This window comes from Nuphar pumila, chromosome 17 (assembly GCF_984573655.1).
Source record: "Nuphar pumila chromosome 17, dmNupPumi1.hap1.1, whole genome shotgun sequence".
Lineage (NCBI taxonomy): Eukaryota > Viridiplantae > Streptophyta > Magnoliopsida > Nymphaeales > Nymphaeaceae > Nuphar > Nuphar pumila.
Genome location: NC_143265.1, coordinates 18116600 through 18135168, shown reverse-complemented (window position 1 = coordinate 18135168; position 18569 = coordinate 18116600). Strand labels below are relative to the sequence as shown.

Here is an 18569-nt window from a genome sequence, read left to right as displayed (position 1 = left end):
GTTTCGCGATCCTTGTCATTTGCTTTCGCATTTCCTATTTCAGTTTGCCGTCGCGCTTTGCGCCCAGGCTTTTACTTGCGTATTTACTACTTACTGTCGTTTAATTCAAGGACGCGGTTTCGCGATCCTTGTCCCTTGCTTTCACAGTTCCTGTTTGCCGTCGCGCGTCGCGCCCAGGCACTTCCTTTTCGCATTATTGTCTTTTGTTTTTGCCTTGCCATAGACTCAGTGTATTCGGGAGGAATACCTATTCCTCTTTCTACCCAATATGTTTTGGGAAAACCCTTGATCTGGGGCAAGACCAAGTTGTTGGGTGATAGGTTCATTTGTGAAACCCATTTACCAAAACCAGTGTCGTGACTTACATAGCACCCAGACACTGCGTCATCGGATGTCAGATTCGAGAAAATCACATGTCATATGTTGGCAAGTTGTGTGTCGTTTCGAAAGATTTGAAATGTTAAAATAGCTTTTAAAAACATTATATCTTTGCGAAACACGCTCCCGAGGCTCCTATTAAGGACCTGTATCCCTTTCCTCGTAAGTGTACCTCTTGAACATGCGAGACATGTTAGTACTACGACGATTGGATGAGAGAGTCTTATGACCTCGATTGATGTTTAATGCACATTGTTGAAAACACATATAAAAAAATGGGATCGCCTTCATAGGCAAGATGTTGGTTTCGGTCTAATGGACCAGAGCATGAAGAATGAGGCAACGGCTAAGAAACCCCGTCGCGCTCAATTCAACTTGGCTTCGTCAAGAGAGAGGACGAAGGGTACCAACTCCGATGGACAAACCATTTATGGCTTTTTAAAAGGGCAAAAGACCCGTTTTTCCCCAGTCATCGGAGGTTAGGGGGGGGGATAGGGGCTACATAAGTTAGCCTAACACTTCTGCAGAAGTTGGATGCATCCCTATCAGGCCTTGGGGACTTACTATCTCGACCATCGGTCGTCTCTATAGGAATAGGATTCAGTCAGACAACCGAGGTATATTAAAATACTTAACATAATGAACACTCGGCTTGGACTCGACTGTTTCGACTCACGTGCCATGTATGTACCAGCATGGCCGGTTATCAAGTAATAACTAAATTGAGCATGCACACCCTTTTCAGTTTGTTGTACTTAGCTTATTCCTCCAGTCTATCTACTTAGTTTGCTCGTTACTACCTGCTCCATAAATTATCTATGCCTAATTTAGTTCTTTCTGTCTTTGTACTCTCCTACTAGTTTTTCGCAAAACTAACCCATTTCATGGGTACAGGTGACGATTAGGTGCATCAGGCGATGGCGCGACTGCGAGATGATTTAAGAATCCAGTGTTTCTGCTCGTAGTTCTTCTCCTGGACATTTTGGTTTTTGATACGGTTTTCCCTTAAGGAAACCCAAATTTTGTACAAACTTGATACTCTCTTTAAATAGAAGAAATTGTTTCCTAAGTATTATTGGAGATCGTCCATGGTAAATCTTTGTTTTTCTCGCTAACGTGCCCAAGGTTGTCAAACCTGTCCTCTTTTTTTTAAAAGAAATCATTTCCGCTGATTTTAGAAATAAACTTTATAAAGAAAAGGAATTGTCCAACTATTTCAAGGAAATTATAAGGTTCGAAATTTTGGGGCGTTACAACTTGGTATCAGAGCAGATCGAAACAGTGATTCTTGGTCATCGAGCATCCGCATCGCACTGTAAGTAATTTAATTTCTCTTTTTTTATACTATTAGATTAGAGTATACCTTACATGAGTATTTGGGGTTTTTCTTGTTTAAAGAAAATGAACCCTCCGAATGGTGAGAGATTGGGACGCAGAAGAGGCGCAAGAAGAACGCGCTGTCGTTCTGTAAGGGGCAGAAGTTCTGTGGTAGAAAGACTTGAGCGTTCGACTACCGGTTCAGATCATTGGACCAACAGGCCGCCCCCTCCCACTTTTGCGGATTCATAGGGCTTTACGCTTCCAGATGCCTGCCAAGCACCGCTAGCCGCGACATGGGCAGCAGTGCACTTTCGGGAAGGAAGTCGTATACCGAACCATGTCCTAGTTAATCGGCACACTTCTCTGGAATCCTCTGAAGTAGAATCCCCCTGGCAAGCCCAGATGGGGTGCGAATTCTGTGGTGAAGAAGGACATACGATAGATTATTGTCAACTCAGGGAAGCATACGATAGAAGGGCAACTGCAGCACAAGATCTGGAGGACACAGCATCCTCAGTCCATGGTACTTATGACACACCATCGTGTGATGGACAAATATTACCCCTAGAGAGTGCTCAGGACGTTGCTCCACCCACTCATATACCTTCCCCCAACTCACCAATATACACACCAACCCCAGACTCACCGCAGTACATATCAGATACTCCGGTAAACACTCCGGCTTCACCGCTGTACATATCGGATTCCCCGGTGTACACACCAGCTCCACCGCAGTACATACCGGATTCTCCGGTGTACACTCCGGCTTCGCCGCCCTATGCACCGGATGCCTCGCCACATTACTCCCCCACTACTACTCTTCACGGGCAAGGAGTCCCGAATGAGGATTTACATCATTTTCCCCCTCTGCGCGGGTTAAGGCGCACGGGTATCGCAAGAGGGTACTTGAGGAAGTACTCTCATCATCCCTAAAGGATATAAAACTCGTTGGTTTTTGTACCCGTGGACAACTTTTTGTTTTTGACTTTTTCTAAGTGCCCTCTTATACCAGCACTGCTGGGCTTTTGTAATCTTTATTACTCGGCAATACGATAAACTTTTTGATATTATTCTTATCCTTCAAGTTTTGACTTATGTATCATCTGGGTATTTTAAGGATGGTTCGAGGGTCGAACGAGAGTTCGTCTGACGAATGGTCAGATCAACGGGGATTCATCATGGATTCCTTGAGCGCATTGGCTAGCGTCATGCGAAATCAAGCGCACAACCAAGTACCTACCCTAGAACCAAGCCACCCTGTAGCAGTATCGTATGAAAAGTTCTTAAAGCTCGATCCTCCAACCTTCACAGGCAAGCCCGACCCCGATGCAGCTGAAAACTGGATTTTGGAAGTAGAGCGAGTTTTCCAAGTTTTGACAGACCCAGAAGACAAGAAGACTATTTTTGGTACCTTCAGACTTTTGGGTGCCGCTCGCCATTGGTGGGACACGACTCGGAACATCCAGTTCTCAACAGATTCACTTATTCCTTGGGAGTCCTTCAAAAAGACTTTCTTAGAGAACTATTTTCCTCCTCATGCTAGGGAGAGGAAAAAAATGGAGTTCTTGGAACTTTGCCAAGGCACGTCAAGTCTGGTAGACTACATGTCCAGGTTCCAGGAGTTGGAGCGTCATTGCCCCAACTTATTCGCAGATGATCGGGAGCGGGCGGGGAAATTCATCCGCGGATTAAAGGAAGGACTCCGACCAAGGGTCCTAAACAGCATGCCATCGACTCTCTCCGCAGCTGTTGCTGCAGCCACTCTCCTGACAGAGGATTGGGAACGCTCCAAGAGCACCCAAAGCAAGAAGCCACCCGTTGCGGGTAACGATCAAAAGAGATATCCCTCTGGCAGTCAAACCAAGCGACCGCCCTCTTTCGTAAACAAGGAAGGTGGAAGAAAGTCATATCCTCCTTCCAAACGTCAACGTCCTCAGGGCAACCCTCCTGTCCGGCAGCATGCGAACGACCTCACCCCGGGCAAGCATGCCCTATTCTTACATGCGGATGCCTGTACTGTGGCAAGATGAGCCACTTTGCACGCGAGTGCCGCAAGAAGGCGGCTGACGACCTCAGACGGAATAGTGGAGCACCTCTGCTCCCCCGACCACCGCCGCAACCGCAACAACAACAACATTCTTACCAGGCGCAACAACCACAGTCCAGCGGCCAGAAGAAAGCACCGGGACGCGTTTACACTGCCACGGTCGAACAGTTGACCAAAGGCGAGCTTGTGCAAGGTACCATCTTGATTGCTAACCAAGCAGCTTTCGTACTCTTTGATTGCGGTGCCACTCATTCTTTTATTTCTGTAAAATTTGTTGAACTCTTGCACGTACCTGTAAGTTCGTTAGATAATGCTCTCAACGTCTATAACCCGATTGGGAAGAACACTATTTGTACGACCTACGTGCCAGCTTTGGACGTAGTCTTGGCAGATCGACATTATCCGGCCTGCACTATCCTTCTAGATATGACCGAATTTGACGTTATCCTAGGCATGGATTGGCTGCACAAGTACCATGCCAAAATCTTTTGCCATGAAAGCAAGATTGTGTTATCTCCACCAGAGATGCCTAAGGTGGAATTCAAGTTCGTGAAGGCGGTCCGTGCAAGCAAGATGATTTCTTCGCTAAAGGCACAACATTACCTGAGAAGGGGATGCACTGCCTTTTTAGTCAGTGTCGTCCAGTCCGAGCCAACGCAAGTTTCGATTAGAGATCTGGAGGTGGTTCGGGATTTTCCGGACGTCTTCCCAGAGGAGCTGCCAGGACTTCCCCCACCACGAGAGGTTGAATTCAACATCGAGTTGCTACCAGGTACTGCGCCAATTTCTAAAGCTCCATACCGTATGGCGTCAGCCGAGCTCGAGGAACTCAAGAAGCAGCTACAGGAGTTGATGGATCTAGGATTCATTCGCCCCAGTGTCTCGCCTTGGGGAGCTCATGTTTTATTCGTTAAAAAGAAGGACGGATCATTGCGGTTGTGCATCGACTATCGAATGCTCAACTAGGCCACGATAAAGAATAAGTATCCGTTACCGCGTATCGAAGATCTGTTCGATCAACTGCGGAATGCCAAGATTTTCTCAAAGATCGACCTTAGGTCAGGATACCATCAACTCAAAATTAAGGAAGATGATATCTCCAAGACGGCTTTTCGAACCAGGTATGGGCATTTCGAGTTTACTGTCATGCCTTTCGGACTCACTAACGCTCCTGCAGCCTTCATGGACCTCATGAACCGTGTGTTTAAACCCTTTTTAGACACCTTCGTCATCGTGTTTATCGATGACATCCTGGTGTACTCGGAGACCTGAGATCAACATCGCAAACACCTGATCATCATTTTGGAAATCTTGCGGAATGAGCGTTTGTTCGCTAAATTCTCTAAAAGCGAGTTTTGGCTCAAGGAGGTTATGTTTTTGGGACATGTTATATCCGAGAAAGGCGTATTCGTAGATCCTGCCAAGGTGGAGGCCGTACTAAATTGGCAACAACCGAGGAATGTTCGTGACATCAGAAGTTTCCTTGGATTAGCTGGATATTATCAAAGATTTATCCAAGACTTTTCCAAAATCTCTCTGCCTATAACAAAGCTGCTAAAGAAGGAGGCTAAGTTCGTGTGGGACGATTCGTGCGAAAACAGTTTTCAGTTGCTGAAGGAACGACTTACTACCGCTCCTATCTTGGCCTTGCCTTCAGGACAAGGCGGCTTCGTGATTTATACTGACGCTTCCGGGACAGGCTTGGGCTGCGTCCTAATGCAGAACGGTAAGGTAATTGCCTACGCATCACGTCAACTTAAGATTCATGAGAAGAATTATCCGACTCACGATTTGGAATTAGCGGTTGTGGTATTCGCATTGAAGATTTGGCGACACTACTTGTACGGGGAACAATTCGAGGCTTTTACGGATCATAAGAGCCTCAAGTACTTGTTTTCACAGAAGGAGCTAAATATGAGGCAACGACGATGGTTAGAATTTCTCAAGGATTACGATTTCACCCTTTCCTACTATCCAGGAAAGGCGAACGTGGTAGCTGATGCTCTCAGCCGTAAGGCTTCTAGCATTTCCGTCAACCTATTATACGTAGGTTGGAAGTTGATTGAGGATTTGGTTTCATGGAAACCGTTTGCAGTCTCATCAAATTCCATCAGTCTTTCTAATCTGATAGCTCAACCTGAGCTATTAGCCAAGATCCTTGCTGGGCAAAAGACTGATGCGCAGTACGAGAAGCTGAAGGCTCGTACACAGCAGACCGATACTCCTTTCCGACTTAAGGACGATGGAAGCATTTGGCTCAAAAATCGTCTTTGAGTCCCAAATGATCCCGTTTTGAGAGACGAAATTCTCGGAGAGGCCCATAAATCCAAATATACGATTCACCCGGGAGTCACGAAGATGTTCAAAGACCTGCAGCGCAGATATTGGTGGAGCGGAATGAAGCGAGACGTGGCCGAATACATCTCTAAGTGTTTGACTTGCCAACAGATTAAGATCGAGCATCAACGACCTGGCGGAGTGATGCAGCAAATGGAGATCCCACAATGGAAGTGGGAAGACATCACTATGGACTTTATCGTCGGTTTGCCAAGGACACGAAGAAAGAACGATGCGATTTGGGTGATCGTTGACCGACTCACCAAATCGGCTCATTTCCTTCCTATCCGTATTAGTCAGTCCTTAGACAGTTTGGCGGATCTCTACATTCGTGAGATTGTGAGGTTGCACGGTGTTCCGGTATCTATCATCTCCGATCGTGATCCGAGGTTTACCTCGAGGTTTTGGGGACAACTTCAAATCGCGTTGGGTACGAATTTAAAGTTCAGTACCGCTTTTCACCCTCAGACTGACGGACAGTCTGAACGCACAATTCAGACTTTGGAGGACATGCTGCGTGCGTGCATGATGGACTGGAAGGGAGAATGGGATTCTCATACCAGTCTGGCCGAATTCGCGTACAATAACAGTTATCATGCTAGCATCGGGATGGCCCCTTACGAGGCCTTGTATGGAAAGCCCTGTCGTTCGCCTCTCTACTGGGATGAGGTTGGCGACCGAAGGATGGAATCTCCTGTAGTGCTACAACACTACACTCAGCAGGTGCAGATGATACGAGAGCGACTCCGTACTGCACAGAGTCGGCAGAAAAGTTACGCGGATCGTCGTCGTCGAGAGCTCACCTTCTCGATAGGAGATATGGTTTTTGTTAAGGTATCTCCCACAAAGAGCGTTTTTCGTTTTGGGAAAAAGGGAAAGTTAAGCCCTAGATTTGTCGGACCGTTCGAGATCCTGGAACGGATTGGTGAAGCAGCTTATCGTGTGGCTTTACCTCCTCAGTACGCTCAGATCCATAATGTTTTTCACGTATCCATGCTTCGAAAATACGTTCACGACCCATCACACATCATCCATTATGATGATGTAGACATTCAGAAGGATTTGTCTTTCGAGGAAAGACCAGTCGAGATCGTTGATCGTCGAGAGCAAGTGCTTAGATCAAAGACAATATCTCTTGTAAAGGTGCGTTGGAAGCACCATGGAATAGAGGAATGTACTTGGGAGCCTGACTCTGCTATTAGGGAGAAATACCCTGACTTGTACTTTGATCGTTAAGTTCAATTTAATTTCGAGGACGAAATTATTTTAAGGAGGGTTGGATGTAAAAACCAGTAAAAAAATAAAAAAAATTAAAAAGTTTTGTACCCGGGTCGGGTCCAGACCCGACCCGGATCCAACTCGTGCACAGCCCCTCGAAAAGGGTTTTCGAGGGGACTGGCAGCCCACGGAAGGGGAGGGTCTCCGGCGACACAGGGGGCGGGCCCTGTGTGCGCACCTCCCTTTAAAAAGGGTGAAAGGGGAGGGCTTACGAGCCTCCCCGAAGGCTCCTGCCTCACCACTCGGAAACCGAGCAGGGGCCAATGGCCCTTGCCCCTCTTTTAACCGACAGGGGCCTGAGGCCCCTGTCTCTTTTTCTGTCGAGCAAGGGCTAGGCAGGGGCCTTTGGCCCCTGCACTCTCCCCCACCCTATTCATTTCCTTGGCAGGGGCCTTCGGCCCCTGCCCCTTTCTTTTAAAAAGGCTGGCAGGAGCCGAAGGCTCCTGCCCCTCCTTCTTTTAAAAAACAGCAAGGGCCTCGAAGGCCCTTGCCCCTCCTTTTGAAGACTCCGCAGGGGCCAAAGGCCCCTGCCCCTCTTACTGTTATCACGGCAGGGGCCAATGGCCCCTGCCCTCCTTTAGGTATCCGGCAGGAGCCGATGGCCCCTGCACCCATCTCCTTTAACGGCATGGGTCATTGAACCCTACCCCATTCTCTTTCGTAACGGTAGGGGCCGATGACCCCTGCATTAAGTTGCGGAGAAACCGAGTTTTCTCCCTACCTATATTCATTTTATGTATGTTAAACTACGTACCTGTGCAGTGTTACGCAACGGAGCCCGTTCGCGCCCCGCAAGCTAAACCAACAATCACCTACATTCGTAGACGACTTTCTCGCAATACCCCAAGGTAGGAGAAGTTGCACAATGACTTAAATAATTAAATCAAGCTTAAATAATTAATAATCGAAAGGACTTAATGATATATTTATATACTTATACGTATATAAGTACACTTTTAAATCAAGGACGCGGTTTCGCAATCCTTGTCCTTTGCTTTCGCATTTCCTATTTCAGTTTGCCGTCGTACTTTGCGCCCAGGCTTTTACTTTCGTATTTACTGCTTATTGTCTTTTAAATCAAGGACGCGGTTTCGCGATCCTTGTCATTTGCTTTCGCATTTCCTATTTCAGTTTGTCGTTGCGCTTTGCGCCCAGGCTTTTACTTGCGTATTTACTACTTACTGTCTTTTAATTCAAGGACGCGGTTTCGCGATCCTTGTCCCTTGCTTTCACAGTTCCTGTTTGCCGTCGCGCGTCGCGCCCAGGCACTTCCTTTTCGCATTATTGTCTTTTGTTTTTGCCTTGCCATAGACTCAGTGTATTCGGGAGGAATACCTATTCCTCTTTCTACCCAATATGTTTTGGGAAAACCCTTGATCTGGGGCAAGACCAAGTTGTTGGGTGATAGGTTCATTTGTGAAACTCATTTACCAAAACCAGTGTCGTGACTTACATAGCACCCAGACACTGCGTCATCGGATGTCAGATTCGAGAAAATCACATGTCATATGTTGGCAAGTTGTGTGTCGTTTCGAAAGATTTGAAATGTTAAAATAGCTTTTAAAAACATTATATCTTTGCGAAACACGCTCCCGAGGCTCCTATTAAGGACCTGTATCCCTTTCCTCGTAAGTGTACCTCTTGAACATGCGAGACATGTTAGTACTACGACGATTGGATGAGAGAGTCTTATGACCTCGATTGATGTTTAATGCACATTGTTGAAAACACATATAAAAAAAATGGGATCGCCTTCATAGGCAAGATGTTGGTTTCGGTCTAATGGACCAGAGCATGAAGAATGAGGCAACGGCTAAGAAACCCCGTCGCGCTCAATTCAACTTGACTTCGTCAAGAGAGATGACGAAGGGTACCAACTCCGATGGACAAACCATTTATGGCTTTTTAAAAGGGCAAAAGACCCGTTTTTCCCCAGTCATCGGAGGTTAGGGGGGGGGATAGGGGCTACATAAGTTAGCCTAACACTTCTGCAGAAGTTGGATGCATCCCTATCAGGCCTTGGGGACTTACTATCTCGACCATCGGTCGTCTCCATAGGAATAGGATTCAGTCAGACAACCGAGGTATATTAAAATACTTAACATAATGAACACTCGGCTTGGACTCGACTGTTTCGACTCACGTGCCATGTATGTACCTGTATGGCCGGTTATCAAGTAATAACTAAATTGAGCATGCACACCCTTTTCAGTTTGTTGTACTTAGCTTATTCCTCCAGTCTATCTGCTTAGTTTGCTCGTTACTACCTGCTGCATAAATTATCTATGCCTAATTTAGTTCTTTCTGTCTTTGTACTCTCCTACTAGTTTTTCGCAAAACTAACCCATTTCATGGGTACAGGTGACGATTAGGTGCATCAGGCGATGACGCGACTCGAGATGATTTAAGAATCCACTGTTTCTGCTCGTAGTTCTTCTCCTGGACATTTTGGTTTTTGATACGGTTTTCCCTTGAGGAAATCCAAATTTTGTACAAACTTGATACTCTCTTTAAATAGAAGAAATGGTTTCCTAAGTATTATTGCAGATCGTCCATGGTAAATCTTTGTTTTTCTCGCTAACGTACCCAAGGTTGTCAAACCTGTCCTCTTTCTTTTAAAAGAAATCGTTTTCGCTGATTTTAGAAATAAACTCTGTAAAGAAAAGGAATTTTCCAACTATTTCAAGGAAATTATAAGGTTCGAAATTTTGGGGCGTTACATAAAATATCAAAAATAATTTTTAATAAAAATTTTAAAAACCATGGCCTTGTGTCCTATTTTAAAAGAAAATTTCCAACTTACGTGCTGAACCTGTGTCGAGTGTTGGGCCGTACCCATATCTTTGTGACACAGAGGCTGCTTTTAACAAGTGCATTGCCTTGAGCACGTAAATGTTAAGCAGTGCTTGATAGGGCAAAGATGATAGGGAAATCAAGAATGGCTAGGACAGTATAAAAAGATGGATACAAGTTGCATACCTAGAGCTTCTCTTTTTTGGTATGAAGAGACATAAGATGTAAACCGTGTGTTTGGAAATTTTATACTGCTCAAGGATTCCAAGTCACTCTCAGATTCATTTGGTACCAGCATAAAATCTTGAACTGCATCCATATTTGTGGCACCATCAGAGGATCTCTGTTCATCTCCATCTCTTGAACAACATGTCACCATCGCATGCCACTTACTTGCAATAGATGCTAACCCTTGGGCTCTATGAGTAATTTTAGTAGCTGCATGTAAGCAAAGACTGATTCCAACTACTTGAACAACTGATGCCACCTGATAATAATAGCATTCAAAATCTTATGAACACTGAAATATCACTGAACACCTAGGGTACGTTTGGTTGCTTGTGGGGTACTGTGCAAATGAGACTCACTTTCTAAATCTCATGAGAACTCGAATCTCATGAAGTCTCATGAGATCCGAGTTCTCACACAAATGAGATTCAGTTTCTAAAATGACTCATTCGCACATTCGCAAAGGCAAATGAGATTCACTTTCTAAAGTGTATGAGGAAGTGAATCGCATGTGATCGAACCAAACGTACCCCTAAATTGCAAATCTATTCAGTTGTTTAAATTCTACCAGAAGTCCTATTTGCAATTCTATATCCAGTCAAAATAAACAGAAATCCGCCCAAAGAGATCACTGGCTCTTTCAAGGTGAAGTTTTCTTTATTCTTAATGAACAAACTATGTGAACTTGAGGTAGTTGACTTACAATAAAGTCACCAGCATTGATAAGATTGATGGTTCCACTGTATCCTGTTGTCTGTAAGAGTGTAATGAATTGACTGGCAGTTACAAACAGTAGTATCAGAAGGAGAAACATTCGAAACCTATGGCTGATTCTGGATAACTGATGACGCAAGTGCATGTGTTCCTTCAAGAGAATAAATACATCTGAGCTGCTTTCTAAGAACCTTCCATACTCTTCAAAGTGGATAACCAGAAGGTTGCATACTAGATTGAACAAAAGACATGCGGACAGGTAGATGGTGGCCAAATACATCCACGGTGCAATATGACTCAATAAAAAGGCAATGTCCACCCACCATGGCCTTCTATAGTTGCAAATTATCCAGACAAATCCACATATACACTTAATAAAAAAGCATGGCAGTATCCACCAGATCAGTATTGGAAAAAAACCCTGGAAAGGAAGCAACACTGAAACTTATCTAGTCTGAACAATGAAATTCAAAAAAGGCAAAAGTTAAATTCAATGCAAGCAGTAAATTGGAATCCAGCATCGTACATGACATAGACACACATGGATGTGGGACAGGACATGAATACTACAGTAAAGACATAGGAATTTTGTAGAACAAAGACAATAAAACAATGAGGTGTCTATGATTGTACTAAGCATCAATGTTGGTTTTAAAAGTGCAACTTCTTGGACAACAATTCTAAGCAATTATAATCAAAATTGATATGCACATAATAAAAAGAGAAAAAATAACAAAACAAAGGGATGAACATCAGAGGAAAAACATCCTAATACTTGTTAGGCTATTGTTCTCTTGTTCCCTTGAATCAATGGAATAAGACATTAATCTTTCAATCAGAGAAGATCCCGCAGTGACAAGGAACTCGTTGACGCCTCCTTGGCCAGTGGTCAGTCTTGGATCAAATATCCATTGACACAAATAGTTCATGGGCGGAAATTGAGTTATTTGGGTCCTGGGGGATTGCTAGGATGAACCACTCGTTGATTGTTGGTCAGCCATATGGTGGTGACTTTGTTCCTGGCCTCATAGATACTGCCTGTATTGAAGTTTAGACAAGATGTTGACAGCACCAACATAAGTCTACTTGGGTTCATGGTGTGCCATGGTGTGCACTGTGTCTGTGTCTGTCTTGTGCCATGTCAATGCAAAAGACATACGCCAGTTGTCCAGCATAACCAGCATGAGCTCTTAAATTAATAACTATAAATAAACACTGTTTCCATAAACAAGCAAATATGCCTGATTAATTTACTTCACCCTCAATTAGCCAAGCCTAAGGAATGAAAAGCTTCACTTGTTTACGAACCTGTCCATGCATATGCTAATAGATTAATACCCTTTTCAGGCTTTAAGAATTAAAATATACTTAGTGTGAGAAATTGTTTTCTTCAAGTAAGTATCCAATAGTTAGTTAGACATTCACACACTGTCCCACCCTGCAACTGTTGCGCCAGGTCCTCCATCACCAGTGAAAAGCAAAATGTCCACGGCCGGTGATGTCAATCATCAACAACAACTACTACGCCTTCATCCCAAAACAATTGGGGTCGGCGATATGAACCAAAAAAGAAAATCATTCTGGGTCTTCCACATGAATCCTTCTCCTCCAATCATTTTTATCCAATGCCATGCCCTCGGAGAGGTTCAAAGCATTCATATCCTTTCCTATCATCTCCATCCAAGTCTTCTTAGGCCTACCCCGACCTCTTTTAACTAATATATTTTCCCATTTCTCCATCCTTCTAACTGGAGCATCATTAGGCCTTCGCCGAATATGTCCAAACCAGAGTTGTCAGTCGAGGAAGCGGGAGCGGGAAGCGATACGGGAAGCGGAAGCGGAAAGCGAGGCACTTCTAAAATTTTAGGAAGCGGGAAGCGCGGGACGACTTAGGAGCGAACCAGGAAGCGTCTCGGAAGTGACCTAGGAAGCGTCTCGGAAGCGACCTAGGGAGCAAACCGGAAGCGGCCTAAGAAGCGAAGAAGGAAGCGACATAGGATTCGAGTGAGAAGCGAAAGAGAAGTGAATAAGAATCGAAAGGGAAGCGAAAATGTAATTATATATTTTTATTTTATCAAAAACTAAGATTTATGTCATCATTGACAAAATAAAACATATATATAGACAATAAATAATATAAGTTGTAATTATCTAACAAATGCATCATATTGCAACTGTCAAGCATTTAAAAAATTATACATCAAAAGAAGATCATAATTCACATTCTTGTTGCAACCATTTAACAAATGCATGCAAACACTAAATAATGCATTAAGAAAACAAATAAATTTGATTAAAAAACGTACATTTTTCAACGAAAGAATCAAATGACTTGTTATTTGATGTTGTAAATCTTGTCATCTCTGCAACATAGAAAATGAGAAATCAATAAACTCAAAGATTACATAGAGATATGGTTAAATTTTTAAGCTATAAATTTCTAAATTGTAAATTATAAGCTACAAAGTTCTAAACTCTAAACTTAAAATTAACATAATCCACTACTTTACTTCATTATGCAAGATTCAAAATAAAAGTATACCAAAAAAAGATTATAAGACCATGTCAAAAAAGTAATATAAAAGTTTTTAAGTTGGACTACTTCAACTACATCATAAAAAAAAAACAATAATTCAAGAGTTCATTAATCTGTCATCTTTCTCTTCCCCTTCAAGTCAGCAATAGATCGTGAACTTTCTACATCATCACGTGCTTCTTATCCTCCACGACCATGTCTTCTGCTCCTTCCTTCATTTTCTATAATGAATACGTTAAAAAATTAAAATGTTCAAAAACCATAATTTAAAATATAAAAAACACAATATCAACATACCTTGCCTAGGTCTCCAGTTAAAGAAACAATCAATCCGACCATGAGGAACTGATGGTCGCTCTTGTATATCTGCAGTTCTACTAGCTCTGATGGATTGATTTGTATCATCTTCAACTTCATTTATACGTATAATTATTGGAGGTAATGGAGCTCTTGGTTGTGCATCTTTATGTTTGGATTTGGAAATAGTGTTTGATTGTTGTGCACTATCATCCAAATCTCTCCATCGCATATCCTCTAATCTCAACGTATTTTCTTCTACAATAAGAAGTTCTGGATTGATATCCCATTTTCGACTAGGCCCTTCTTTATAGTGATTGTTGCACCTTTTATAACAAGAATATAAAATATGAATGCTAATAAACAATCAATGATAGAAAAAGAGAAAAAAAATACCAAAACAAAAGTACAACACAGTTTAATTATACCTGTCAATCAATTGAAGATTGGAATGAATATACACTAAGCTATGTCACAGGGATTCGGCTAGCAGGGTGCCGCACCCGCGTCGACGCGACTCGACGCGGGTGCGGCACCGGGTGCGGTCAACCCGATCCTGGGTGCGTTGATCGCACCCAGGATCATTTAGGTCCATTTTTTTTTTTTGGATTTTTCTTTTTAAAAAATTTGCCCTATGCTGCGAATTTTTTTTTAAAAAAAAAAAATTGTTGACAGCAGCTGTCTGTCAGCTGGCTGACAGCAGCTGTCAGCTGCTCGATTTTTTTTTTAAAAAGCAGCTCTGTCAGCTGGCTGACAGAAGCTGTCTGTCAGCTGCTAACAGCAGCAGCTGACAGCTGATCTTTTTTTCGTAAGGGAGGGGAACCCCGACCCCCTATATATATATATATTGACATTTTTGCCCCTGTCGCACCCCCGCACCCGGGTTTTTTGGAAGTGCCGAATCCCTGCACCCACACCCGCGCCCACACCCGCACCCATGTGACATAGACACTAAGGTATCAGCACGATCTTCATTGAGCATATTTCTTTTAACATTGTGAATGTAACTATAGGTGCTCCACACTCTTTCTACAGAAAATGTGCTAATAGGTTGAGATAAAACCTTAATGGCTAATGCTCTCAACTCCAGTGTATCACCACCATAAAAATGTCACCAATTAAGCACTGACATTGTAGGATTCAGTGCATCTATTCTTGCTGCATTTCGGCTAAATCTTCCACTTCTTGATGCAAAAGCCACAAGTTGTGACCTATAAAGTGTATATAACTCTTCATTTCCAGAAGATATGACTTCAAGCGCGAGCATTGCACCGTCTAAGATATCATTATCCTTTTCTGTAAAAAAAAAAATATTTAGTAACTATAACAAGAAAATGCAAATGAAATAATAAAATAATTAAATCATTTAACTTTAAACTTTATTAAATAGATACAATTCAATTTTTACCAGGAGAAACTTGTTTGACCCCTCCTGCTGCTGGGATTTTGAGATACTCTGACTCGTAATATTTTGGAGTAAGCATGTGGGCTAGACTATGGAGAGGCACATTCATTCTATCTCATCTATTTGAGACAATCTTATGAATCTTTTCATATAAATCTGATTGTCCTTTTAGATTGTCTTTGATTTCCCCCAACATGTTGTCCATGCCTTCATACACTTCACCAATTATAGGGCCTTCCTGATCACAAAATTTAATCATCTTATAGATGGGTTTTGTAATCAATAATGTTAAACGTACAGAATCCCAATATTCTTCATCAAGAACAGTTGTTTTTGTTGTAACAACCCTTTTTTTCATAGTTTCATCCGTGCATGATTGCTTCCAATCGCTCCATCTATCTGAAATTACTGTGAGCCTTAAGCTCTCCCTCACATCAAGCAAGCGTTTCAAAGTAGTATAATGTGAAGCAAACATTGTTTTTGCAATCTTTATTAATTCTAATTTTTCATTGCTTCTAAAGATTGCTAGTGCTTTTGAATGATTTGTGATATACTTCACAATTTCTTTACTCTGCAAATATGTTTCTCCCAACCAATGAAACTCATGTGTCAAATCCTTGAAGATCAAATTAAGTGTGTGCACAACACAAGGTGACCAAAAAATATACTTGTACGTTTATTTTAATTCTTCACCTGCTAACTTGCAATTTGATGCATTGTCTGTAATCACTTGCACTACATTAGAAGGCCCCACAAGTTTAAATTCCGTCTTCAAAAACTCGACAATGTTTGCAGCTGACTGTTGCACATTAGAAAAATCGCTTGCATATAAGAACATCGAGTCAAAACAGTTTGAGGCAAGTATATTTATCAACTGTTTGTTCTTGATATTTGTCCAACCGTCTGAGACAATGGAAACTCCAAAATCCTCAAACTTTTCTCGAAATTCATTTAACTCCCTGTGAACACACTCTTTCTCACTGTCAAACAACGTTGTTCGCGCTTTTTCATATGATGGGGGTTTATATCCGGGCACTTTACTAACTGCAGATATCATCTCTTCCCAATATGGTGATCGAAGCACATTGAAAGGTATGCCATTTGCACACAAAAATCTGATAATTTTGTGATCTACATCATCTCTTTCTACCTTTTTAAAGGTATCACGAATATCAATTGTTTTTCGGCTTCCACTAGATGATGTAGTCATACTAATAGGCCTCTTCGGAGTATCAATTCTTGATCTCCTCAACTCAAATGCACTTGATGAAACCTCCACTCGACGAACTTGCCTCTTAATTTTTTTTGCCAATTCTATAATTTTTGCAACTACAGGGCAAAAGGCAATCCCAACACTTTGTCCCTTTGGAGATCCCATGAGATGTGCAAAAACTCGAGTATATGACCCATGATAAATATTTTTGCAGTGCCTGCACATAAAAACTTGGGTTCCACATTGCTTTCCTTGCCCACTCTTCTTTTGTTTCAATACATGGCACCATAGCACTGTTGTTTTATGCATGCTAGGTGGTTCATCATCTTGGTCATCTTCAGAATAGTAGTCATCCAAGTCATATTCTTCTTCATCTTCCTCATCAAAACAATTTTCGTTTTTGTCCTAAAACTGATATGGACAAGCAGAAGACCTCTTCTTGCCCTTCACAACACCACTAGATGATTCATGCACCAAATTGTACAAAGAATCGTCATCGTCATCAGAATTATCGTGATCATAGCTTGAGATGGTCATTAATGAAGCAAAGAACATGCAAATATATTTGCATCATAAAAGTATAAGAATCAGCCTAAAACACTTTAAAAAAGCTATTATTAACAGTAAATGATGGAGAGTGAAGAACACAAATCATTACTTATAATTTACCAATTACTTAAACAAATAAATAAACATCATTTAAGGAGGTGAAAGATCTATGATTCTATAATATACTATGATAAAGCAAACAAAATTTTAAAAAAAAAGTTCTTTCAAAAGTTTGCATTTATGAAAAAATGTCAAAATAAGATAACATAACAACGAAGAAAAACAAAATTCATATTGGCCGACTGTTACTAGCAATAATGATATTTATTTAAAATTTTAAACAACTAGTTGCAGCATACTAGTTGCCCCACTCTTCTGATAGAGTAAATAAGCCGAGCCTGGGTGTGCCCACGCTCGGTATATCAAAGAATTCATACTTAATAGGGATGATAAGCTCAATCATGCTTGGTATACATTTTGTATAATATGTTTTTATAATATGAATTCAAGAATTTTCCTATAATATATTTTTTATATATTATAGGATACTTATAAGTATCTCTTTTGTTTTGTTTCTTTTATCATGCTTGGTTCACTTGATCAACATGTAAGTTCAGAATTCATATAAAGCAAAATCACTTCAAGAGATCAAGGAGAGAATAGAAGTCTGCAAGATCAAACACCATAATGAAACCATAAGACAACTTGTGGAGGCAGAACATGTTTTTCATTGACTTTGAAATTGAAAACAATAAATCAATAATCCATATATATCCAACAGTAAAAGAATAATAAAAGTGATCCAGTCAATCTGATCAGGAATCAGGATTCAAGCAATCGTCAAAATGACTTAAAAGTTAAAACCTACAAGAATGATAAAAAAATACTGCATTAACCCTTATTTCTAAAAAAGATGACCAAATAAACTCACTTAAACCACAAAATGTGAAATGTTTCTCAACCAATATATTGTTCATTCATGGGACTCAAATAAGAATATAAATGATCATCATATTGATAACACAAAAGATAAAGACCATCATGTTATTGTAACGGAAAAATGAAACAAATAGTCTTTAACAATCCCCTGTTCCCTAAATGTACTTTCTAGAGAGAATGAAGGAATCAAACCTCTACTCACGAGCTGAACCTCACACCACACAAGTCAGACACCAGCCCTATATCACTCAAAAACTCTTCATCAAAGCAAAATATGGGCCTCCCGGTCCAGTTAAAAAAAAAAATTAAAAGCTCAGTCCTAGCCCAACTCCGATTTCATATGAAATAGATTTTTATCCATTTTTGTAGCCCAACCCTGACTGCAGCAAATAGTTTGATTTATCCATATGAAATAGATTTTTATTAATAATTGTAGCCATTTTTATTTTATCTCAAAAAAAAATGAGGACGCTGCCCCCGAACCCCTATCACACCAAATTTTTTTTCTTGCTACACCCCTATTTGCCCCCCCCCC

At 41.6% G+C, this 18569-nt stretch overlaps 1 protein-coding gene across 1 annotated transcript in view; it reads right to left on the bottom strand.

The window, feature by feature from the left end:
* LOC149811746 (zinc finger CONSTANS-like protein (DUF3537)) overlaps positions 1-18569 on the bottom strand; it is a 53440-nt gene that overhangs the window by 20417 nt on the left and 14454 nt on the right. The window contains exons 2-3 of the mRNA XM_089993224.1: positions 11085-11516; positions 10340-10640 (exon numbers count right to left, since the gene is read on the bottom strand). Coding sequence (XP_089849350.1) covers positions 10340-10640; positions 11085-11516 — 733 coding nt within the window. The remainder of the gene's footprint in view (positions 1-10339; positions 10641-11084; positions 11517-18569) is intronic.